At 34.9% G+C, this 26,839-nt stretch overlaps 1 protein-coding gene across 2 annotated transcripts in view; it reads right to left on the reverse strand.

The window, feature by feature from the left end:
- SYCP1 (synaptonemal complex protein 1) overlaps positions 1 to 26,839 on the reverse strand; it is a gene marked incomplete at both ends in the record, with an annotated part of 153,453 nt that overhangs the window by 65,068 nt on the left and 61,546 nt on the right. For both annotated transcript variants that reach the window (XM_082832354.1, XM_082832353.1), the window contains 5 exons: positions 5,186 to 5,267; positions 8,108 to 8,178; positions 8,894 to 9,011; positions 10,426 to 10,529; positions 11,325 to 11,429. In XM_082832354.1, the coding sequence (XP_082688480.1) occupies positions 5,186 to 5,267; positions 8,108 to 8,178; positions 8,894 to 9,011; positions 10,426 to 10,529; positions 11,325 to 11,429 (480 nt within the window). The remainder of the gene's footprint in view (positions 1 to 5,185; positions 5,268 to 8,107; positions 8,179 to 8,893; positions 9,012 to 10,425; positions 10,530 to 11,324; positions 11,430 to 26,839) is intronic.

Consider the following 26,839-nt stretch of genomic DNA (forward strand, 5'->3'; position numbering starts at 1 on the left):
CATATGTAGTCATAGTCAGCAACTATTCTGAAACTGAATAAGGTATGATACTGGGGTTTACAAGTGATTTATTTAATCTAAATTTTACTGTGCACCATCTCCCTCAATGGTCTATTTCAGAAAACTCAAAAGAAAACTGAAGAAGAAAAGCCATAGAAAAGTGAGAAACATTTTACTGATTATCATGCCAATTGGCAGGTATAAACATATTAGGTGAAACTATTTGTGTATACAATTTTTATTTATTAAAAAAATCAAAGACTTCCATTTTTGACAGAAAAATCACCTAGATACTCTGAACAACTTTCCTGATAAAAATAATTTGAAAGTAAATATCTAAAAAATAAGGAATCTGCCTACTTGAAATTACAACTTTAAAGTGTCATAATAGTAGGTTTGAGGCTAGCATCAAAGGCAGCACTTGGCCTACGGGTATCTGCTGAACATACCTAGGGTCAAAGAGATAGGAGATAAAACTCAGAGCTCACTAATGGTAGAGAATCCAATAAGAGAACCCTGCATAAAGTCACAAACTCAAAGGACTACCTACTCAGTGAAAGTGTAAACAAGAAATAAATCTGCCACACAGAAGGGTACAGTAAGGAAACTTGTCTGTCTTGACCCTGGCACTGAGTGAATGTTATGAAAACTGTCCTGAAAATTTGTAGCCATGAGGTGGCCTTATATTGGATTGGGGAGGGGAGCGGGGCAGTCATTTATAGCTGGATTCATACTATCTCTATAATCTCAAAAAACTTCAAATGGAGAATTTACTTTAAAACGGGTTCCTCGTTAGTAGTGTCCCCAAGAAAATCTTTCTGGGAGGATACCAATTTCAACACAAGCCTCAAAGAATTACCACAGGTAAAAAACCAAGGAATCAGAAAACATAAATAAGGCTCAAAGAATAAAAAGTCAGCAGAAAGAACAAAGAGCAAAATCAGACCTGAAGAAGACTTCAGATATTGATATTATCAGACAAAGAATATCATATTAAAATATATTAAATATTTTTTAAAATTAAAGACTTGAAACTATGAAAAAGAAATGAGAGACCATAAACAACAATTGAGCAGATTTTTAAAAGAACTAATTAAAACTTCAGTAATGAAAAATATAATTAAAATTTAAAACTCAATAGACAGGAAAATAGGTTACTTCTTGGCCTTACCACATGAATGCTGAACACATTTTAAAAATATCAGTTTGAAGTATCACCAGATTATTAACTTTGCCCAAAAAAGCACATGTTTTATGCATTTCTCTGTTCTTCAGACCATCAAAACTTATTCCCTTGAGAGTTAATATTGATGATCATATTTTTCTGCTACTCAGTTTTTCCTAAAAAACTATCTTTATAACTGACATTACTACATATTATAAAAACCATCTTTATAACTGTAATTATGACAGTTCAAAAAATATGTATATTTTACTAAAAGGATAATGACATCAGATCTATCAACTTTGTCATTTTGACTGGCCCATCTCACTGTCCCTTATTTCTGAATAAACTAATGAAAATTAAAGTAACTTAAGTTTTCAATCCTTTTAAATTTAAATAATATCCAAATTTAGGACTAATTAATATATTTGGTGGAATACCCAGAAATTCTTGAAAAGATTTTTAAGTATTACAGTTATTTTTAAGTCAAATAATTCATGTACAAAAAATCAAAGAATTTTATTCACCAGAATTCTAGGTAGAAGAAAATAGTGTTAATTATTAGAGGTCGGAACTTCAGAAAGTGAACTATGCTTTCCAAAAGACTACTCACTGACTCACTATACAGAAAGTCAAGTTTAAGACAAGTGTGTGGTGAAGGGCAGAGAAGGGAAAAGTGAATTGGTATTGCCAGCCAGGCAGTAAAAACATTTCACATAAAGAAAGCAGAAATTTTTCTGCAGCTCCCTTGATTATAAGAATTGGAGAGATATCTAAGAATGATTTTTAAAAGCATCTTGCCACTCTAAAGATATCCACAACAAATGCAGCTGCTAAGAGAATGAAATTTGGGGAAAGAGAAGAGATAGCTAAAGATCAGTTTAATGAAGCTTTCTTTGGTCTTTGAAGCATTATGCAAAAACTCCTTATCCCAGAGCCTCTTCAAAGAAACCTGTAGTAAAAATCCTATACTATTCCTCGGGGAGGGGAAAGGGTAAGCTGGGACAAAGTGAGAGAGTGGCATGGACTTATATATACTACCAAATGTAAAATAGATAGCTAGTAGGAAGCAGCCGCATAGCACAGGGCAATCAGCTCAGTGCTTTGTGACCACCTAGAGAGGTGGGATAGGGAGGGTGGGAGGGAGACACAAGAGGGAGGAGATATGGGGATATATGTATATGTATAGCTGATTCACTTTGTTATAAAGCAGAAACTAACTCACCATTGTAAAGCAATTATACTCCAATAAAGATGTTAAAAAAAAATCCTATACTATTCCTGAAAGCCTTCAAAGTGGAATTGAGATTTCTTTGTACAGGACAATGTAAAGGTTGGCCCTAAAGAATCTAGCCATACATATTTTGTTACAAAGTCTCTATTCCTAAATATTTTTCACATTTGATAATACCTTGTTTTCTAATATCTTCATTTGTTTATCTTTTTTTATGACTTCACATTCAATGCTTCGAGCCTAAAAAACATTATTTGACATCAGATTTTTAAAAACTGTTAACAGAATTTCTATTTTCTGAGTATCTTTTAGACATGGAATTATAAAGCTTAGTCTTATATTTCTACAAAAACATTTATCAGCTCTCCCAGTTTAGTTCAGTAACCTTTTTTAAAAAAGAAATTCTTTTCGTGTCTATATGTCAATGTTCATTATTCTTATCTTAGCATTAATATCACTTTACAATATTTTATTAGCTTTCCCAGTTTATACTGAATTTTTTAAAACTATATATAAATGTTTATAATTTGTTAAATATGTCTTTCACAAACATTTGTTAAACTGAACTTTGTAACAATCCAATGATATAGAAAAGTAGGTATTATTATCCCCACTTTAGAGATGAGGAAACAAAGGCTCAGATAAACTACGTATGAAATAATAAATATCTGAACTAACGTAGTGGATTGGGATAAAAGAAGAGTGTAATGAATTTCAATGTCAGCCAAAATATCCAAGAAATATTTGTATTTTAAATTCTTTCCAGAAAACTGTTTCAACAGGTAAATTGAAATCCAACCATGGAAAGCTGAAACATGCTATCAATTTGTCTTGCATTTCGTTGTTTGTTTTTTTTTTCCTTAACTCATCATTAATATTTTCTACTTTGGTAAAATAAATTTAAGTTCTTAGTGGAAGATTTTTATTTTACATTAAACATGAAATTCATGTTTTTCCCTACACCAACAAAATTAGTGTTTTGAAGCAGCCCTCTGATACAAATTTTAAAGTAGTGAATTACATACCAAGTCTTTAGGAGATTAAATTCATTTTTTTCGGGTTGAATTTAACAAATAAATATGAAACTCAAAGAAAAAATAGCTTTTTGAGAAAAATATATGATATAGTCTAAAGCATGTTAGAGAGGCAGCTCTACCACTTCTTAGTCATGTAGCTTTTCAAGTTTTTACCCTTTGAAGGCCTGACTTCCTAATTCATAAAATGAGAACAAAAATGACTTCCAGTTTAAGATAACATACATAATCTAGAATGTTCCTGGTTCATTGCAAGCCCTTAAAAATATAGTTCATCTCATCCTTAGACTATTCCAATAGTCTTAGAGCTCTCCAACGTATAAATAAAATTATGACACTTCTCAGGTGAAAACTCTTCAATAACCTCAAACTCCTAAATATAGCTATGTGGCCTTAAATGATCTACCCTCATTTTCCCCCACCCTCATTTTTCCCCATCTTCATCTCTCCACTCGCATCTCCTCGCCTCTCAGCTTTCCCTCCTGTCTCCACTCTCACCACTATCTTAAACTCCACCTTTCAGTCAAGATAAACTTTGTCTAGTTGCTTAAATATGATGGGCTCTCTCACACTTCATATACAATGTGTGTATGTGTGTGTGTGTGTGTGTGTGTGTGTGTGTGTGTGTGTGTGTGTGTGTGTAACTTGGAATACTCTTCTTTTCCCTGATATACTTGTGCCCACACCTCTGCCTTCCACTAATTCCTATTAATCAGAGGTTTCAAAATGAATGTTGCTTCTTCCAGGAAGCTTGTCCTGACTCAAGTTTAGATAGATGCCCTTTCCATGGGCTCCAACAGCAATTACATAGAAGACCTATGTTTTGGTCTGGCCAGCATCCTTTCCTGGAAAGACTCTTTCAGTATAAATTTCACAGTAATCCTGCTTAGTTCATAAAGCTTGATGGGGACTGATATGGCTCCAAGGATGGCAATGCAGCTCAGGCTTGGACAGATTACTCTATCCCCTAATTGCAATGAATGGCTCAGGTATAAGTGAGCTAAACTAGGCCAGAGTCCTCTCTAAGATTTTTTTCAGAGCTTTTAAGACTATTTTTTATAGCCTTCCAATTTATTCCAGTGCCTTTCACCTCTCCCTATTCCATTCTCAAAAATTAAAAATGTTACTTGCCTAATGAAAAAACTTAATTGGATACTATTGTCCACCAAAACAAATTAAAAACAAACTTAGCACCCAGAACAGTGCCTGGCACATCGTAGGTAGTCAGTAATATTTGTGGAATGAATGAAAAAACACAGTCAAGGCTTTCACAATCTAGGTTGATCAGCACAATCTATTTTGGCACCCTTTTCTCCCTCTATGTATGTTATATACTATAATCATGTCACATACTTTATACTATTCCACTTTTGTGAATAATCTTCCCTAAAAGCCTTCTTCCTATCTCAACTCTTTGAAATCATTTCCACCAATGCACAACACAAATTTATTAATCAATTTATCAGTATATTTCATATTACTAAAGTATGAGCCTTTTATTTAGCCTAAAATATAAATCAACATTTATAAATGCTCACTATTTAAAGAAATTTAGAATCATGCCACTATTTCTTCTAGATATAAACCACATAAGCAAAATAACCCAACGTGGCCCCTATTTTTAAGGTCAATAGCCTACAACAGTCCTTGGCCCACTAATTATTTATACAATAGTATACTTTTTCTTGACACGTGGTATTGCTTTTATGATTTAAAATTTTGTGATAGAACCTTTTATTAAATACAACATACCTTTTCTTCACTCTTGTCCAATTTATATTTAACTTCATCTCCTTTCTGTTTTAGTTCTTCTTTCACAGATTCCAGTTCATTCCTTAAAGAAATAGAAGAGTGATACTGTAATAAAATCTATATTTTCATTTTATTCCCTTTCTGGAATTCCTAAAACTGTCGACTATTTAATTTTTTGTTGGTTTATATTTTCATTTTGTTTGATAATTTTTCATGCATTAATGTCAATAAGCACAATTCTACTCCTACATTTAAATTAATTTATACATTTATTTTGAAATTACTTAGATCTTTATAGACATTTTTCCATAAAAAAAGAAACTCCTAGATAGGAAAACTTATTTCTTATTTAAGTCAAGATTTCACTTTACTGTTTTCTTAGTCATAAATTAGTCATCATTCTAAGACATAGTCGTAATGTTGTACAGATAAATTAGGGACATACATACCAGTGATTTTAAAGAAGAACTACATGACTGAGATATTTGCGTATACCTGTATCCTTATATATGTACAGAGTATCTCTGGAAACATACACAAGAAACCATGATACCTCTGGAGAGGGAAACTGGATATCAGGAAGACAAAAGGCAAGCAAAACAGGTTTCTTTCCCCATGTCCTTTTGTCCTTTTGATTTTTACACCACATGCATGTATTATCCTTTCAAACTTTTTTCAATTTAAAATCTGTCTGTTGCATATGAAAACAAGGGTGTTTTGTCTCAGAAGGATACTTTTAAAGCTATTTCTTTCTTTCTTTCTTTCTTTCTTTTTTTTTTTGTGGTACGTGGGCCTCTCACTGTTGTGGCCTCTCCTGTTGCGGAACACAGGCTCCGGATGCACAGGCTCAGCGGCCATGGCTCACGGGCCCAGCCGCTCCGCGGCATGTGGGATCTTCCCAGACCGGGGCACGAACCTGTGTCCCCTGCATCGGCAGGAGGACTCTCAACCACTGCGCCACCAGGGAAGCCCTAAAGCTATTTCTAATTGTAGACTCTCTTGTTACTACAACTGATATGTTACGGGGTCTAATGTAAATGCATGGAATAGTATTCAATCACGTGGAATAACTTGGCCTTGTAAGAACTGAATCTAGGATGTTTACTCTTCAACTGAGTTTAAAATTTTTAATTGGCATATTCTTACTTTTCCTAAATATATTTTTATTTACAGTTCTGTAAGTCCATAGAGTAGGCAGATGTACAAAAAGATATTATCCAAACAACTTAAATTCTCTTAAATTAAAAGCAGCCTTTCCCTAAAAAATATCTTCACTTTTTATCCCCAAAATGTACAGTGGCTTAATCACAGATTTAGTCTATAAATAACAGTTACTTCTGAAGAAGAAAAGTAAGCATAAAGGACAAAAGTAATCTTTAGAAGCATAGTAAAAGATGACTTTCCAAATATGGAAAATAGTAACAGTTAAGTGCCAGGCACTGTGCTCAGCACTTTATTCACATTTCCTCATGTAATCCCCAGACAGTCCTATGAGGGAGATATATTAGGTCTAAGGAAATATCAAATAATTTACAATTGTTAAGTTTTAATGACCACATTCTTTAATCAAACAAGTCAAAACTTAATACATCAGAATGTGAGTACAAACAAGAGCCCCCTAATATTTGGAAATCATCTAAATTACTAATGGATTAAAAGGAAACTTAAAATACAAAAACAGATTATTTAGAAAGTAATAAACATGAAAACACTGCATATCAAAAAGAGGTCACAGATCTACAGTAGTGTTAGAAAGTAAATTGATACCTTGAAATGTTTTTCAGTATTTGAAAAAGAGAAAGATAAACCAAATATCAATATATTGATTTTTAAATATATCAATTTTTAAAGTAACTAAAGAAAATATTAATATTTGATTGCAGGCAGGAAAAAGATTTGTAAGTAAAAAAGCAATGGGAAAAAATTTCAAAAGGAAAGAATTCGATTTAATACAAAATTCTTTAAAAAAACTTCTGCATAACAAAAAAATTACCCAAAGTGAAAGGAAAACAACAGGTTAGGGGAAATATGTGCTTTAAATAAAATAACATAAAGGATTAATATGTTTTTTAAAGCTTAAATGAGTAAGAAAATAATCAAGATATCAAAATATTAGTGGGCAACAGGCATAAGCAATTTACAGAGAAGAAACTCTAGCAAACACACACGAAAAATTCCAAAGCTTACCCAAAACATGAAAATTATAAATCATAAGAACTATGAGTTGTTTCTACCTGTTATATTATCTAATAAATTAATGATAATACCCAAAAGTAATTAAAACATTTGGAACCAGCATTTTCATAAAATATTGGTTGTATTGCATGGTTTACAACTGATAAAACCTATTAGAAACCATTGGTCTATAAAAAGTAATTGAAATAATTATTCCTATGACTCAATAAATTCACACTGGAAATTTATCCTATAAGATAAAAATCTCTATGTCCCAAAATGTTTACTACAGTATTCTTTATGATAGTGAAAAACTGGAAAATGTAAATATCCAAATTAAAATATTGTTATATCCACTTGACTGACTGGCATACAAGCATTAAAATAGATGATTGTGAAAACAACTAGAAACATAGATAATGCTTAAAGTAATATTAAATTTTTTAAATACCTCTTCTAAATTTTCTGGCATATGACTAGTATACTTTCTTAAATAAATATTAAATATTAGAAAGTTTATGATAATTTAAAATTAATTTCTACATCTAATATCACTATTTCAAGCTAAGTATAAAATAGACATTATTACAATTTTATTTTTAAGCAGGATTCCAAAGCAATGATTTAAGTCTAATTTTTTATTTTATACTATATTCAACATAAGATTAATGTAAATTAACTACAACAAGTTAATAGAAAGAAATACTATTTTGGGCCAGTCAAAAAAGGCCAATGCATTAGTCTTGCCTCAATTGTGTTTCTGTCTCTTCCAGATTTTCTATTTGTTTCAACATCCTTTCTTCTTCCTTTTTGCTGTTCTAAAGAAATAATCAGTGCGGTTTATATTAATTATTTTGTTTCAACAAAACTAAAATTGAAATTAATACTCAAGACCTTTATCTGTCTTAAAATTCATTTAGTTATATATAAAGCAAGAGAATGGGTTATTTAACTTATACAGTTCCACACTAGTTTTCCAGCCTTACTCTATTCCCCTAATAATCTCTATATTAGTAGCTAAAAAACTAGTCTTACTTGCTGTTTCCCAGTGATACTTTGAGACTTGTGTCCTTTGTTTGTATTGTTATGGCTTCAAGGAATGCTTTTCCACTCATTGCTACCGACTGAACTGATAATTATTCATGTTTTTAAGGCAAAAATCAATGCTGTATTCTCTCTAAAGCCTTCTCTTTCTCTTTCCCCAAGGCAGAAGTGATCCTGTGAACTGTGATAACACTTTGTCCCCCAAACAATACATATGATATACTATTTTAAGCTATTTGAGCATTTATTTTTTTTATTGAGTCATAAACTAAAGAGGAATGATATTTTATTCATCATTGTATGCATATTATTACTACCTCAATATGCATATTTTTCTTCTAAAACAAAGTATTTCGAAGAAAAAGATAATCAGATAATCTAAAATAATCAGACTTTTAAAGCTGGAAGAAACTTTAGAGGTAATCTATTCTAACCCCTTAACTTTACAGTAAGAAAACTAAGTCACTGGGACTTTCTTTTTCAACTCACATTAATATCTTCTTGCTGTTTCTTTAATTCTAGGGCCATATCCCTTGTTTCTTGTGCTAGGTCTTTGTTTTCCAGTGAAAGCCTTTTGCAGCTTGCAGTTAGTTCAGTATTCTTAAGCCTGTTTTTTAAAAAACATGTCATACCAAAATATTTACATATAAAATTGTATGATGTGGAATTTTATCCAAAATAATCTTAGGGGAAAGAAAGGAAGGGCTGGGGCTACAAATGAAATAAGATTGGCCATTAGTTAAAAATTTTTGAAGCTGGGTGATAGGTATATGCTGGTTCATTACAATATTCCCTCTTAACGTTGTATATATTTGAAAATTTTCTATAGTAAGTTTTTCAAGATGTTACATATTTCCTTGCATATTCTCCATACCACTTCCCCGTTTATCTTTCACAAATTTTGAAAAGTATTTATTTTTTCAAATAATATTTTCTTTCTAGTAGACTGTCTCTTAGAAACTGTTTCAAATTTCTGATGATTTAATAGCACATGAGACATTAACTATTTTTAATTAAAATATTTTCATTAAAATAAATAAAACTTTGTGCACATGCACAACACTTAAACTGCTCTTACAAGGTCTCAAATATTCCACATTGGAAGAGAGATTACTGCTGTTACTGGTTGCAGCCAGGATCAATTTTAAATGAGGGAAGGGGAGTGTGTGGCTGGCTCTATGGAATGATTTCAGAAGCACCTTTTATTTCCTACTTACTGATACTGGAAACTCATCAAAGAGTTTTAATTAAAAAATGAAAAGTTGAAAAAGCAAATATACCAAGGATAACACAAATTTATATTAATCAGTTCATTCATTAAAAGGAATTTTGGTTAATAGATGAATATTACCCAGAGCCCCTACAAAAGTACTGTTGAAAAGGTACCAGAAAGCTGAGAATGGGAGTTGAAAGAGAAGTGACAAGATGCTGAGTAAATTACTTATTTCTCATTTTTATCTAGAGTTGAGAAGCAACCAGAAAGCAAAAATCATGCTCACCACTAGATTGCCTGCTTCAGTTTAGTTCTCCCTGAGTAACAACACAACAATCATTTCCTCCCACTTTCTCTAGAAATTAAATTTACTAAGTAGGTGAAACAACTAAATATTATGTTTGGACAATGTGAGAAATGAATTTATATTTTGTCAGTTCATCAATACAAACCTATGTAGTAATTTAGTAAAACAATCAAAATAACTAGTTACAACTACAAATGATTATTTTTATGAGGAGCTAAATAATCTCCAAGAAAAGAACATATCGCTCTTCTAATGCAGTTCTCAAGTTTGTGATATATACTCTTCTTATGTCAATAATATGTACCTCCTTTAACAATGAAATTGACACATTATTTTGATCTTTAATCAGAAATAAAACACAACTTTAAGCCTATTCAAAAAAGTATTACACATAATTTACTAATTTAGTATTACCTACTTCGGAAAGTAGTTAATACTTTACAGTATTACAGAAAGCTTAGGAATTGAATACATAAGCTACTTTATAGATAGAAAACATACTTCTCATTTTCAAGCTCAGTTTTCAGCTCTTTAACCTGTTTTGAATAATGCTGTTCACTTGTTGCAATGGCAGTTAACTGTATTTCCAAATCATGTACTTTTTTCTGAAAAATAAACATGTATTATCACAGCAAATGTTTTTACAGTTTTCTCACTTAAAAAGTATGGTCACTCCATGTAAGCAAGTTATATCTTTGGCAAAAATATGTCAAATTTTTAAAATTTAAATTGATTTAATGCCATAGTCATTATAATTTTAAAACAATGAGCAATGACAAATGCAATACTATAAGTAAATTCCATCTTGATATTCTGAAGCTCAACCAGTAAAATTATATTTACATATTATAAAATACTATTGTCAATTTTATACTACCAAGTAATTAATTTCAATTAAAATGTCACATTTTTAAGAAGAAATGCATTAGTTAATGAAATCAGGCAGTACTTGAAAAACTAAGCTGTTCTTACTATATTACAAAGACAATTACAATGTAATACTGTAATAGACTGAAAACATACTTTTTAAAAATAAAAGACATTCTAAAATTATAACATGAGCACTATAAAAACTACTGTAAGCTAAGAACTTAATAAAGGCTAAAATTTAAATGTATCAATTAAGAAATACTCAAGACATCAAGAAATGTAATTGTTATAAGCCATGGCATTATGTATACTATTGGTATCTAAAATGTTGACCTTTCTCTTCCTCATTATAATATGCAGGTTCTCTAAATGTGCTTTAAATCAATTGTTAGCATACTAAATGTAGCAGGAACACATCTTCCAGAGGAATTTTGTGAAGCAAATCTAACAGCCACACCATAATCTACAATGTAAATCTGTATCCTACTAACAAAACACTTGAAAAAAAAATGTATCGTTTTTAAACAAACCTCTCTGGTTTTGAGAAGCCCTGTTAGTTCTTGTTCTGCTCCTTTTAATTCTTCAGCAATCTTCTCAAATTGTTTCTTCTCATCTAAAAGCTTTTGGTTTTCTGCCTATTTAAGGACATTAACAAATCATGACAATCAAAGCACATACACATTCAAGGTAATCAAGCTGCTCAAACAGAGTTGTGAAGAGAATTATGAATTTCTCTTTGGCTCAAATTTTTAAAAAAGAGAAAACAAGTCATTAAGTAAATTCCCAAACTAAATATGATAACAGAGGATTTAATGGGCAGAGCCCTGGAATTTTTTATTTAAAAAAAATAAGTCATACAGGTCACTGAATTCAAACCTCACCTTATGCATAAATCACTTTAATTTATTAGCACTTACTACTTAACTCACTATTCTATCAACCCAGTTTGTACTTACATTTTACTAAAATGCTCTTCCTGTAACTTTCATGCAATGGTCATTGTTCTGTGTTCCTTAATCACAAAGTCTAATTCCTCTTTTCACATGATAGCTGAGAAATATTTGAAGAGCTATCATCACTCCTGAACTTTTCTCTTAGCTATTCTAAAATTTCTAATTATTTTTATTATATATTCCTATGGAATGGTTTTATATTGCCTCATTCCTTCAGGATGGGCTCACTTTGTCAACATACCATTCTAAATGAGGTGTCAAGAATTTAATTCAATGTTCTAGACAACCATGGGTCAGCAAACTACAGCTCACAGATCAAACCCAGCCACTGCCTGTTTTTAATAATTCTTTACTATAATATAGCCAACCTAGTTGTTTATATATTATCTATGCCTGTCTTGCCCTGTAACAGTAAAGTTGAATAGCTGCAGCAGAGACCATATGGCCCGCAAAGCCTAAAAACTTACTATTGGCCTTTCACATAAAAATTTTGTCAACCTCTGCTCTAGACAAGTCCTATACAACAAAACTTTCTGCAACAATAGGAACATTTTCCATCCTGTCCAATATGGTAGCTATTAGTCCTTCAAATGTGGGCCACTGGAGCTTAGAAACTGACTTGTTAATTTGATTTATTTTAATTAATTTAAATATAACACATTTGGCCAGTGGCTACCATACTGGTTAGCATAGCTCTAGCTACTGAGCAAAACAAACTATAATCTAACCATTAACTCTTTAGTTATGAGTGCTTAATTTCTATTACTTCTTCCTGTTATCCAACAGAGCATAAGATTATGAATTCAATTTTTATTTTGTTTACTTAAGCATGAGATTATAATAATTTTATGAAAGCCTTGCCAATAAGAGGTCTGAGATTAAAAACTATAAAATCCACTAATTGCAGTTATAGAGTTTGAATTTTACCTATAAGCAATGTAGAGCTATTGAAAGTTTTGATATAGCAATATAACATGATCATATTTGTGATTTAAAAAAGATAACTATAGAAATAGTACATAGGAAGACCCAATTATAATCAGGTATATATCTATACCTATATAGATATGTACAAATATCTACAAATATAAAGACTCAAAGATATGCCATGTAAACAATAAACATAAGAAAACTAATGGCCATAATAATATCAGTTAAAACAGACTTCAAAATGAGACAGTATTATCAGAGATAAAGATAGGCATTCAATCATGACCAAAGAGTCAATTCAGCTGGAAGATATAATAGTTATATATAAATGTAAAACCTTTAACCGAAATTCAAAATACACAAGGCAAACATTGACAGAATTAGAGAGAAACAGACAATTACAAAATCAAAGTAAGAGATTTTAATACCCATCTTTCAGTAAACAATAGAACTGGACAAAAATCAATCAAAACCAAAAGAGTTTTCAACAATACCATCAACCAACTGTACCTAATTGACATTTATAGAACGTTCCACCTAACAATAGCAGAGGAAATATTCTTTTCAAGTGCACATGGAGCATTCACTCAGATATACGAGATCATGATTTCTAAAACAAACCATAACAAATTTAAGTAATAAAGTATATTATTTGACCATAATGGAATTAAGCTAGAAATGAATAACAGAAATGTAACAGCAAAATCTCCAAATACACAGAAATTAAATAACAGACTTATAAATAACCCCAGGGTCAAAGAATAAATCTCAAGAGAAATCAGAAAATAAATGAAAATGAAAATACAACATATCAAAATTTGTGGGCTAAAGCTAAAGAGGTGATTAGAGGAAATTTATAATATTAAATGTTTACATTAGAAAAGTCTCAAAAGAGCAATCTAAGTTTCCACCTTAAAAACATAGAAAAAGAGCAAATACACACAAAGCAAACAGAAGGAAGGAATAAAGAGAAGAAATCAGTGAGATTGAAAATCAAAAACCAACAGAGAAAATCAATGAAATAGAAAGCTGGTTATTTGAAAAGATTGATAAACTAATAAAACTCTATCAGGACTGACAAAGAAAACAAGACCACAAGACAACCCTCAGAATGGAAGAAAATATTTGCAAATGAAGCAACTGACAAAGGATTAATCTCCAAAATTTACAAGCAGCTCATGCAGCTCAATAACAAAAAACCAATAAACCCAATCCAAAAATGGGCAGAAGACCTAAACAGACATTTCTCCAAAGAAGATATACAGATTGCCAACAAACACATGAAAGAATGCTAATCATCATTAATCATTAGAGAAATGCAAATCAAAACTACCATGAGCTATCATCTCACACTGGTCAGAATGGCCATCATCAAAAAATCTAGAAATAATAAATGCTGGAGAGCGTGTGGAGAAAAGGGAACACTCTTGCACTGTTGGTGGGAATGCAAGTTGATACAGCCACTATGGAGAACGGTATGGAGGTTCCTTAAAAAACTAAAAATAGAATTACCATACGACCCAGCAAGCCTACTACTGGGCATATACCCTGAGAAAACCATAATTCAAAAAGAGTCATGTACCAAAATGTTCATTGCAGCTCCATTTACAATAGCCAGGAGATGGAAACAACCTAAGTGTCCATCATTGGATGAATGGATAAAGAAGATGTGGCACATATATACAATGGAATATTACTCAGCCATAAAAAGAAATGAAATTGAGTTATTTGTAGTGAGGTGGATGGACCTAGAGTCTGTCATAGAGTGAAGTAAGTCAGAAAGAGAAAAACAAATACCGTATGCTAACACATATATATGGAATGTAAGAAAAAAGAATAGGTCATGAAGAACCTGGGGTAAGATGGGAATAACGACACAGACCTACTAAAGAATGGACTTAAGGATATGGGGAGGGGGAAGGGTAAGCTGTGACAAAGTGAGAGAGTGGCATGGACATATATACACTACCAAACATAAAATAGATAGCTAGTGGGAAGCAGCTGCATGGCACAGGGAGATCAGCTCGGTGGTTTGTGACCACCTAGAGGGGTGGGATAGGAAGGGTGAGAGGGAGAGAGATACAAGAGGGAAGAGATATGGGAACATATGTATATGTATAACTGATTCACTTTGTTATAAAGCAGAAACTAACACACCATTGTAAAGCAATCATACTCCAATAAAGATGTTAAAAATAAAATGACTGACAAAGAAAAAGAGAGAAGACATAAATCACCAATATCAGCAATGAAAATAAGGGTAACATACAGACTCCAGAGACATTAAAAAAATAATTGCAGGGAGTGCTACAAACAACTCCATGCACAGACAGTCAACAAAGTTAATGAAATGGGTTAATTCCTTAAAAACCACAAACGACCAAAATCACCCAAGATAAAGCAAGTAACTTGAATAACTCTATAAAAAATAAATAAAATTCATAGTTAAAAATCTTGCCAAAAAGCAATCTCTAGGTCCACATGATTTCTCTGAAGAATTCTACCAAACATTTAAAAAAGAAATAATACTAATTCTATATAATCTCTTCCAGAAAATGGAAATGAAAGAAATGATTCCCAACTCATTTTATGAGGCCAGCATTAGCCTGGTTCCAAAACCAGTGAAAGACAGTCCAAGAAAACTATAGGCCAATAACTCTCATGAACACTAAAACAAAAATCCTCAACAAAATATTAACAAAAAAATTCAACAATACAGAAAAAGAATAATACAGGCATATCTCAGAGATATTGTGGGTTCATTACAGAATACTGCAATAAAGCAAATATCACAATAAAGCAAGGCACAGGAACTTTCTGTGCACATAAAAGTTATGTTTACACTATTCTTAGTTTATTAAGTGTTCAATAGCATTATGTCTAAAAACAACAATGTACATACTTTAATTTAAAAATACTTCGGAACTTCCCTGATGGAGCAGTGGTTAAGAATCCACCTGCCAAAGCAGGCAACATGGGTTCAAGCCCTGGTCCAGGAACATCCCACATGCCACAGAGCAACTAAGCCCGTATGCCACAACTACTGAGCCTGTGCTCTAGAGCTCATGAGCCACAACTACTGAGCCCACTTGCCACAACTACAGAAACCCACACACCTAGAGCCCATGCTCTGCCACAAGAGAAGCCACCTCAATGAGAAGCCCGTGCACCACAACAAAGAGTAGCCCCACTCGCTGCAACTAGAGAAAGCCCGTGCACAGCAATGAAGACGCAATGCAGCCAAAAAGAAATAAATAAATAAAGTTTTTTTAAAATACTTCATTGCTAAATAAACCCAGACACCTACGGTCAATTAACCTTTGACTAAGGCGGCAAGAATATACAATGGGAAAAGTCTCTTCAGCAAGTGGTGTTGGGAATGTTGGACAGCTGCATGTAAATCAGTGAAGTTAGTATGCTAACACATATATATGGAATTTATGAAAAAAATATATCATGAAGAACGTAGGGGTAAGACAGAAATAAAGACACAGACCTACTAGAGAATGGACTTGAGGATATGGGGGGGGGAAGGGTAAGCTGTGACAAAGTGAGAGAGTGGCATGGACATATATACACTACCAAACGTAAAATAGATAGCTAGTGGGAAGCAGCCGCATAGCACAGGGAGATAGCTCGGTGCTTTGTGACCACCTAGAGGGGTGGGATAGGGAGGGTGGGAGGGAGGGAGACGCAAGAGGGAAGAGATATGGGAACATAGGTATATGTATAACTGATTCACTTTGTTATAAAGCAGAAACTAACACACCATTGTAAAGCAATTATACTCCAATAAAGATGTTAAAAAAATAAAAAAGAATACACCCTCTCACCACACTCAAAAATAAACTCAAAATGGCTTAAAGACTTAAACATAAGACATGACACCACAAAACTCCTATAACAGATCACAGGCAAAACATTCTCTGACATAAATCATACCAATTTTTTCTTAGGTCAGTCTCCCAAGGCAATAGAAATGAAAACAAAAATAAATAAGTGGGACCTAATCAAACTTACAAGCTTTTGCACAGCAAAGGAAACCATAAACAAAACAAAAAGACAACCTGCAGAATTGGAAAAAATAATTGCAAACGATGTGACCAACAAGGGCTTAATTTCCAAAATATACAAACAGCTCATACAACAACAATAAAGAAACAAACAACCCAATCGAAAAATGGTCAGAAGACCTAAAGAGACATTTCTCCAAAGAAGATATACAGATGGCCAATAGACACATGAAAAGATGATCAACATCGCTAATTATTAGAGAAATGCAAATCAAAGCTATAATGAGGTACCACCTCACGCCAGTCAGAATGGCATCATTAAAAAGTCTACAGATAACAAATGCTGGAGAGAGTGTGGAGAAAAGGGAGCCCTCCTACACTGTTGGTGGGAATATAAGTTGGTGCAGCCACTGTGGAAAACAGTATGGAGGTTTTCTCAGAAAACTAAAAATAGAATTACCATAGGATCCAGCAATCCCACTCCTGGGCATCTATCCAGACAAAACTATAATTCAAAAAGATATATGTACCCCTATGTTCATAGCAGCATTATTCACAATAGCCAAGACATGGAAACAACCTAAATGTCCATCGACAGATAGATGGATAAAGAAGATGTGGTACATATATACAATGGAATACTACTCAGGCATAAAACCAAACAAAATAATGCCATATGCAGCAACATGGATGAACCTAGAGATTACCATACGAAGTGAAGTAAGTCAGAAAGAGAAAGACAAATACCATATGATATCACTTATATATGGAATCTAAAATATGACACCAATGAACCTACCTAAGAAACAAAAACGGAGTCATGGATATAGAGAATAGACTGGTGGTTGCCAGGGGTAGGTGGGTGGGAGAGGGAAAAAAAAATACTTCATTGCTAAAAAAATGCTAACCATCATTACATTATTTGTAATCTTTCTGCACTAGTAACAAAGATCACTGATCACAGATCACCGTAACAAATACAATAATAATGAAAAAGTTTGAAATACCATGAGAATTACCAAAAAGTGACACCAAGACACAGAGTGAGCAACTGCTGTTGGAAAAATAGTGCCAATATACTTGCTTGAGGCAGCGTTGCCACAAACCTTCAATTTACAGAAAATGCAATTATCTGCAGTGAAGTGCAATAAAACAAAGTATGCCTATACACCACACCAAGTGAGATTTTTCCCAGGAATACAAGGCTGGTTCAATGTTTGGAAATTAATCAGTGTAAAACACATTAATAGTCTAAAGAAGAAAAACCACATGATCATATCAAATGACACGTAAAAATAATTTGACAAAATTCAACACAGATTCATAGTAAAAATTCTCAACAAACTAGGAATACATGGGAAAGTCAACAAAAAACCTATAATTAACATCATAGTTAATAGTTAAACACTAAATGTTTTTCCCTTAAGATCAGGACATCAAAGATGTACACAATCATCACTCCTATTCAATATCACATTGGAAGCATGAAAGAATAAAAAAATACACAAAATAATTCATCTTTAATAAATAAATAAATATTTTGTGGAAAAGGTTGGGGGTGTGGCCAAGATGGCACAGTAGGAAGACCTTGTGCTCACCTCCCCCTATCAGCATACCAGAATTAAACTATTTACACAGAAACTGTTGATGAGAAAGACCAGAAGACTAGAGAAAAGTTCTTCTACAACTAAAGAAATAAAAAAGGAACCACAATGAGATGGGTAGGAGGGGCAGATATGTGGTATAGTCAAGACCCATACCCCCAGGGTGGGCAACCCACAAACAGAAGAATAATTGAAATTGCAGAGATTCTCCCCAAAGAGCACGGAGTCCAAGTCCCACACTGGGCTCCCAGGCTAGGGTCCCTGCACCAGAAGATGAGTCCCCAAAACATCTGCCTTTGAAGGCCAGTGGGATTTACTTTCAGGAGAGCCAAACGGCTACGGGAAATCGAGATTCCACTTTTAAAGAGTGCACACAAAATCTCACATGCTCTGGGACCCAGGGAAAGAAACAGTAATTTGAAAGGAGCCTGCGTCAGACCCACCTGCTGACACCAGAGAGCCTCCTAGAGAGGCATGAGGCAAGTGGAGCCCACCCTGGGAACACAGACACTGGCAGCAGCCAATTTTTGGAGCTCGTTCTACTACGAGGACACTTGTGCTGGCAAGCAACATTCTGGAATTCTCCCCCTCTAGCTTATTAGTGCCAAGACCCAATCTGCCTCAACAGCCTGAAGACTCTAATACTGGGAACCTCAAGCCAAGCAACTAGCCAGATGCAGCCCCACCCACCAACAGGCCAACTTCCTTAAGAGCCCCAAAGCCCACAGCCAACCCAAGACATGGTCCTATCCACAAGAAGGCAAAGGACTCGGCCCCACACATCAGTGCACCAGCACCAGCCCTGGAACCACCAGGGCCCTACAATCAGAGATCTCAGGAACAAGCTCTACCCACCAGTGAGCCAGCACAAACACGAGGACCCAGCCTCACCCACCAGTTGGTGAGCACAAACCCCAGGATCCCTTGGGCTCCCACCCTTCCCACCAGTGGGTGAACAACAGGCACAGGACCACTGCAGCCACACAGCCTGCCTTGTCAAAAAACAGTCCACGTACCAGGAGGCTGGCACCAGTCTCAGGACCCCCAGGCCCTGAACCTGCCCACCTGCAGGCCAATACCAGTTCTGAGATGCCTTGGACCCCCTCAGCCAGCCATCCAATTATCCAGCCCCACCAACCTTCAGGCTGACAACAGCTCTGGGATACCCCGGACCTCAGAGCCAGTAGTGTCAGGAATCAGCCATGCCCACCAGCAGGCCGATACTAGATGCAAGACCCCAGCAATACAACTACTCATCCCAGAACCCAGCTCTGCCCACCCATAGGTCAGCACTAGCCCTAGGATCTCCTGAGGCTCCACAGCCAGCCACCTTGTGACCCAGCCCCACCCATCAGTGGGCAGCAGCCTCCACACAAGGCAGGGCCTGGCAACCAACTGGACCGGGGCCACCCACACCTGTAAGACCACCCAAAGTAGGCAGCCCACCACAACAGAAGGAAAAACATGGCCCACATAGGGGGCACCCCTAAAGCATATAGTTCTGATGACCAGAGGAAAATATGTGGCTGGGACACATAGGATGTCTCCTATAAAGGGCCACATCTCAAAGGTCAGGAAATATAACCAACCTTCTAAATACATAGAAATAAAAGCAGCAAATTAGGCAAAATGAGGCAACAGAGGAATATGTTCTAAATGTAGGAACAACAAAGTGAAGTGGAGATAAGAATCTACCCAAAAGAGTTCAGGGTAATGATTGAAAAATGCTCAAAGAACATGGGAGAAAATTGGATGAACAGGGGGGAAGTTAGAAGTTTTTAACAAAAAGTTAGAAAATATAAAGAAGACCCAAACAGAGATGAAGAATACAATAACTGAAATTTTAAAAATACACTAGAAGAAATCAATAGTAGATTAGACAATACAGAGGAATGGATCAGTGAGCTGGAAGACAGAGTAGTGGAAATTACTGAAGATGAACAGAAAAAAGAATAAGAAGAAATGAGGACAGTTTAAGAGACTTCCATGACAACATCAAGAGTATTAACATCTGCATTATAGAGGGACCAGAAGAACAGAGAGAGAAAAGGCCAGAGGACATATTTGAAGACATAATAGCAGAAAACTTCCCTAACCTGGGAAAGGAAACAGACATCAAAGTTCAGAAAGAACAAAGAGTCCCAAACAGGGCCACACCAAGACACACTGTAACTTAAATAGCAAAAATTAAAGATAAAGAGAGAATATTAACAGCAGCAATGGAAAAGAAGTTATGCACATGAGAACTCCCAAAAGGCTATCAGCTGACTTTTCTGCAGAAACTCCACAGCCCAGAAAGGAGTGGCATGATATATTTAAACTGGTGAAAGGGAAAAACTTAACAACCAAGAATACTCTACCTGGCAAGGCTTTCACTCAGATTTGATAAAGAGATCAAAAGTTTTACAGAAAAGAAAAGCTAAAAGAGTTCAGCACCACCAAACCAGCTCATGTACAAAGCTAGTAGAAAGGTTAAAAGACAAAAGTAATAAAATCAACTTTATCTGCCATAAGTAGTTAAGGGATACACAAAACAAAAAGATGAAAAGTATGATGTCAAAAATAGTAATCATGGGGAGAAGGGAGTAAAAATGCAGGGTTGTTAAAATGCATTTGAACTTAAGACATTAAAAACTTAATCAGATAGATAGATAGATAGATAGACTGCTGTATATAAACCTCATAGTAACCACAAGTCAAAAATCTATTATAGATACATACACACAAAATAGAAACGAACCCAAACATAACACTAAAGATAGCCATCAAATCATAAAGGAAGAGAGCAAAAAAGAACTACAAAAACAACTCAAGGAGGGGACCAAGATGGTGGAGTAGGAGGATATGGAACTTACCTTTCCCCACAAATACGTTAAAAATACATCTATACATGGAACAATTCTCATGGAAAACTGGAAACTGACAGAGGAACTCCTATACAACCAAGGATGCAAGAAAGATTCCCATGTAATCAGGTAGGACAGGAAGAAAAGCATCAAGTTGGGACCTGTGTCCCTGGGAGGGGACTAAGAAGAAAAGGGAAATTGCATGGGGGGACACTCACTGTGGGGAGTAAGTGGGTTGAGCCACAGACTGGGCATCCCAGTCCTGAGGTATTACATAGAGGAGACAAGCCCCTTTGGCTATTTGGAGAACTGCTGGGACAGAGAGAAAGGCTGGAGGTGTCTAGACTCTACTTGTGAGGAGTGAGTGGGTGCTGGCTTGCCACCAGGCAGGGCAGGGAGAGGTCTGCCCTAGAGGCTAGCACCTTGAGCACTCCCCAGTCCAAGCTGAGTGAACTCCTTGGCCCCACTCACTCCATGCAACATCTTGGCACTGGATCTAGGAAAGCCAGGTCCTGGGAAAAGACTCGATCTAGGAATGCAGAGGCGGCCCAAGAGCCTGGGGTGTGGTCCAGGTAGGGTGGCGGCAGCCATTGTTGGTGCTTACTCAAACAGTGCCACAGAAGTAGCCCAGGCTTCTGATGGCAGCACAGCCACTTCAATTCCTGCAACCATAACGTCACGATCTCCAGTGTCAATCAAGTTAATGCTCCGGCCCTGCCCACTCCATGCCATAACCTTGCACTAGATCTGGGACAATGACAACAGGGGAAAAGACGTGACCTTGGGCTGAGTGAGTGGAGCCACAGACACATATGCAGGTAGCGGACTGGACCTCTGTTAGCCCATGAGCCCCACTTTCTATACAGCATTCCCCTCCTTTGGGGCAAAGGATCCAGCACGAGGAGAAGGAAAAAATACACACTTAAGGGAACACAGCCAGCTCTATCCCAACCCTCAGGGCATCCACTCCTGCAACTTAGGAACTGAAAGGGTGGGGATTGCCACTGAGCAGAGAAGAAGTCACACCTCACACCCTGTGCAGGCTTTAGCTCCTCAAACACCAGCCACATACCCTATCAAGGTGATAGTGGCTGGCACACCCTGGGGAAAGATGTGACTGGTCTCCACACCAAATCCAGCCCTTACACTAAAAACACTGGGCACATGCAGTCTACACAGGAATGCTCCCACATAAAAACACCCCTTCAAGACCACAGTAGATAACTGTTTCACCTAAATTCATAGAGACAGAAAAAGTTAAGTAAAATGAAAAGGCAGAGGAACAACTCATAATTGAAAGACCAAGAGAAATCCCCTGAAAAATAATGAAACAGAGATAATCAGTACAACACACAAGTTCAAAACGTTGGTAATGAAAACACTAAATTAAGAAAGAGAATAGATCTAAACATTTTAACAAGGAACTAGAAATTATACAGAAGATCTAATCAAAAATAGAACATTCAATTTCTGATAAAAAGCACTCTAGAGGTAATGACTCACAGACTAAATGACACAAAAGAATTCATAAGTGATCTGGAAGGTAGAAAAATGTAAATCACCCAATCAGAATGGCAGACAAAGATAAATGAAAATTAATGGTGAAAGGTCTATGGGATAATATAAAACAACTTCAACTTCCACATTATAGGGGTCCCAGAAGGGAGAAGAGAGAGAGAAAAAGGTCGAAAATGTACTTGATGAAATTACAGCTTAAAACTTCCCTAACCTAAAGAAGGAAACATATTCAGGTACAGGAAGCACAGACAGTCCCAAACAAGATAAACCCAAACAGACACACACCAAGATATGTCATAATTAAAACAGCAAAAGTTAAAGAGAGAATTCTAAAGGCAGCAATAGAAAAAGAGAGTCACGTATAAAGGAACCCGCATAAGGCTATCAGCCAATTTTTCTACACTAACATTGCAGACCAAAAGGGACTCGCATGATATATTCAAAGTCATGAAAAGGAAAAACCTGCAAACTAGGATACTCTACTCAGCAAGACTATCATTTACAATAGAAGAGATAAAGAATTTCACAGACAAGCGAAACTAGAAGAATTCAGCAATACTAAACCTATCCTAAAAGAAATGTTGAAGGAACTTCTGTAAATGAAAAAGAAGTAAGAATCTACAGGAAAGGGAAAATCCCAACAGGAAAGGCAGATAAATAACAAGGATTGAAGATCACTTAAATGAGCTAGTACACATATTAAAAAACAAACAACAATTGTAAAAGCAACTATAACTACAATAAACAGTAAAGGGATAAGCATGAAAATGTAAAATAGGACATCAAAATCACAAAATTGGGGGGAGGGGAGTAAAAAAATGTAGATCTTTTAGAATGTGCTTGAACTTAAATAACTATCAGTTTAAAGCAATAGATATGATTATGGTCAACATAGATGAACCCCATGGTAACCACAAATCGAAAACCTACAATAGATACACACACACACACAAAAAAGAGAGAGAAACATAAGAATATTACAAAAGAAAATCATCAAACCACAGTGGGAAAAACAAAAAGAAGAAATAAAAAAGAAGAACTACAAAAACAACTGGAAAACAAGGAAAAATATAACAATAAGTACATGCATATAAATAATTATGCTCAATTTTAATAGACTAAATGCTCCCATCAAAATATATGGTGGGTGATTGGACTAAAAAAAACAAGAGCCTTCAATATGCTAACTACAAGAGATTCACTTCAGAGTGAAATACACAGACTGAAAGTAAGCAGATGGAAAAAGATTTCATGCAAACAGAAACAAGAAAGTGGGGGTAGCAATACTCATATCAGACCAAATATGTTTTAAAACAAAGGCTATAACAAAAGATAAAGAAGAGCATCATACAATGATAAAGGTATCAATACAAGAAGAGGATTTTACACTCGCTAACATATACGCACCCAATACAGGAGCACTAAACATTTAAATACTAACATACATAAAGGGAGAAACTGAAAATAATACAATGATAATAGGAGATTTTAACACTCGACTGACATCAATGGACAGATCATCCAGACAGAAAATCAATAAGGCAACAGAGGTCCTATATGACACAATAGACCAGTTGGACTTAATTGCTATGTACAGGATGCTACACCCCCAAAAAAGCAGAATACACATTCTTTTCAAGTTGACATAGAACATTCTCCAGGATAGATCACATACTACATCACAAAAAAAGCCTCAACAAATTTAGGAGGACAGAAATTTTATCAAGCATCTTTTCCAATAATTGTATGAAACTAGAAATCAACTACAGAAAGAAAAATGGGAAAAGAACAACCATGTGGCAACTGAACAACATGCTACTAAAAAAAAAAATGGGTCACCAATGAAATCAAAGGGAAAATCAAAATACCTTGAGGAAAATGAAAACACAACGTTCCAAAATCTATAGGATGCAGCAAAAGCAGTTCTAAGAGAGAGGTTTATAGTGATACAGGCCTTCCTCAAGAAACAAAGAAAATCACAAACAACCTAGCCTATCACCTAAAAGAATTAGAAGAAGAAAAACAAAGACAAAAGTCAGCAGACAGAAGGAAACAATAAAGATCAGAGAGGAAATAAATAAGAGACCAAAAAAAAAGAAAATATCAATAAAAACAAGAGCTGATTTTTTGACAAAATTGATAAACCTTCAGCGAGGCTCACCAAGAAGATAAAAAGAGGACCCAAACAAACAACATAAGAAATGAAAGAGGAAAAATAACAGCCAATACCACAGAGATACAAAAAGTCATGAGAATATTATCAGCAATTATATGCCAATAAACTGAAGAACCTAGAAGAAATGGACACATTCCTAGAAACATACAGCCTGCCAGGACTGAGTCAAGAAGAAACAGACAATTGAAACAGACTGCTCACTAAAAGCGAAATTGAATCTGTAATAAAACTCCCAGCAAACAAAAGTCCAGAACAGGATAAATTCACAGGATAATTCTACTAAACATATAGAGAAGAGCTAAGACCTATCCTTCTCAAACTATTCCCCCAAATTGAAGAGGACACACTCCCAAATTCTTTCCACAGGGCCACTGTTACCCTGATACCAAAATCAGACAAAGACACTACAAAAAAAGAAAATATATTTTATGAACATATATGTAAAAATCCTCAACAAAATATTAGCAAACCAAATTCAACAATACATAAAAAGATCATGCACTATGATCAAGTTGGATTTATTCCAGGGCCACAAGGCTGGTTCAACATATGCAAGTCAATCAATGTGATACACCACATTAACAGAAGGAAAGACAAAAAACCCCATGATCATTCCAACAGATGCAGAAAAAAATGTTTAACAAAATTCATCATCCATTCGCAATAAAAGCTCTCATCAAAGTTGGTACAGAGTAAACATATCTCAATATAATAAAGGCCATTTATGAAAAACCCACAGCCAAAGTAATATTCAACAGTGAAAAGCTGAAAGACTTCCCACCAAATTCAGGAACTAGACAAGAATGCTCACTCTCACCACATCTATTTAACATAGTATTGAAAGTCCTACTCACAGCAATCAGACAAGAAGGAAAAACAAGTATCAAAATTGGAAGGAAAGGGGTAAAACTGTTACTGTTTGCAGATTACATGATACTCTATACAAAGTACCCTAAAGCCTCCACCCAAAAACTATTAGAACTAAGAGATGAATTCAACAAGATTGTAAAATACAAGATTAAGCTGTACTAAAGATGCTACCAAAAAACTACTTGAGCTCATCAATGAATTTGGTGAAGTTGCAGGACACAAAATTAATACACAGAAATCTGTTGCATTTCTATACACTAATAATAAAATATCAAAAAGAGAGAGCAAAACAAAAATCCCATTTAAAATTTCATCAGAAAAATAAAATACCTAAGAATAACCTTAAACAAGGAGGTGAAAACTCTGCAAACTATAAAACACTGATGAAGGAAATAGGAGATGATTCAAAGAAATGGAAAGATATCCTGTGCTCTTGGATTGGAATAATTAATATTATTAATATGGCCATACCACCCAAAGCAATCTACAAATTTAATGCAATCCCTATCAAAATATCCATGACATTTTTCACAGAACTAGGACAAATAATCCTAAAATACATATAGAACCACAAAAGACCATGAGTTGCCAAAGCAATCCTGAAAAATAAAACAACAAAGCTGGAGGTATAATCCTCAGAGACTTCAGACTATACTACAAAGCTGCAGTAATCAAGGCAGTATGGTACTGGTACAAAACCAGACACAAAGATGAATAGAACAAAATAGAACCCAGAAATAAATCTGCACACCTATTGTCAATTAATCTACGACAAAGGGGGCAAGAATGTACAATGGAGAAAAGACAATCTCTTTGGTGCTGGGAAAACTGGACAGCTACATGTAAAAGAATGAAATCAAAACATTCTCTAACACCATATATAAAAATAACACAAAATGGATTAAAAACCTAAATGTAAGACTGGAAAACATAAAACTCCTAGAGGAAAACATAGGCAGAACACTCTTTAACATAAATCATAGCAATATCTTCTTGGATCAGTCTCCTAAGGCAAAAGAAATAAAAGCAAAAATAAATAATGGGACCCTATTAAACTTAAAAGCTTTTGCACAGTAAAGGAAACCACCAACAAAACAAAAAGACAACCTACAAAATAGGAGAAAATATTCGCAAA

Source organism: Leucopleurus acutus (genome assembly GCF_964270905.1).
Source record: "Leucopleurus acutus genome assembly, chromosome: 2".
NCBI classification, from domain to species: Eukaryota; Metazoa; Chordata; class Mammalia; order Artiodactyla; family Delphinidae; genus Leucopleurus; species Leucopleurus acutus.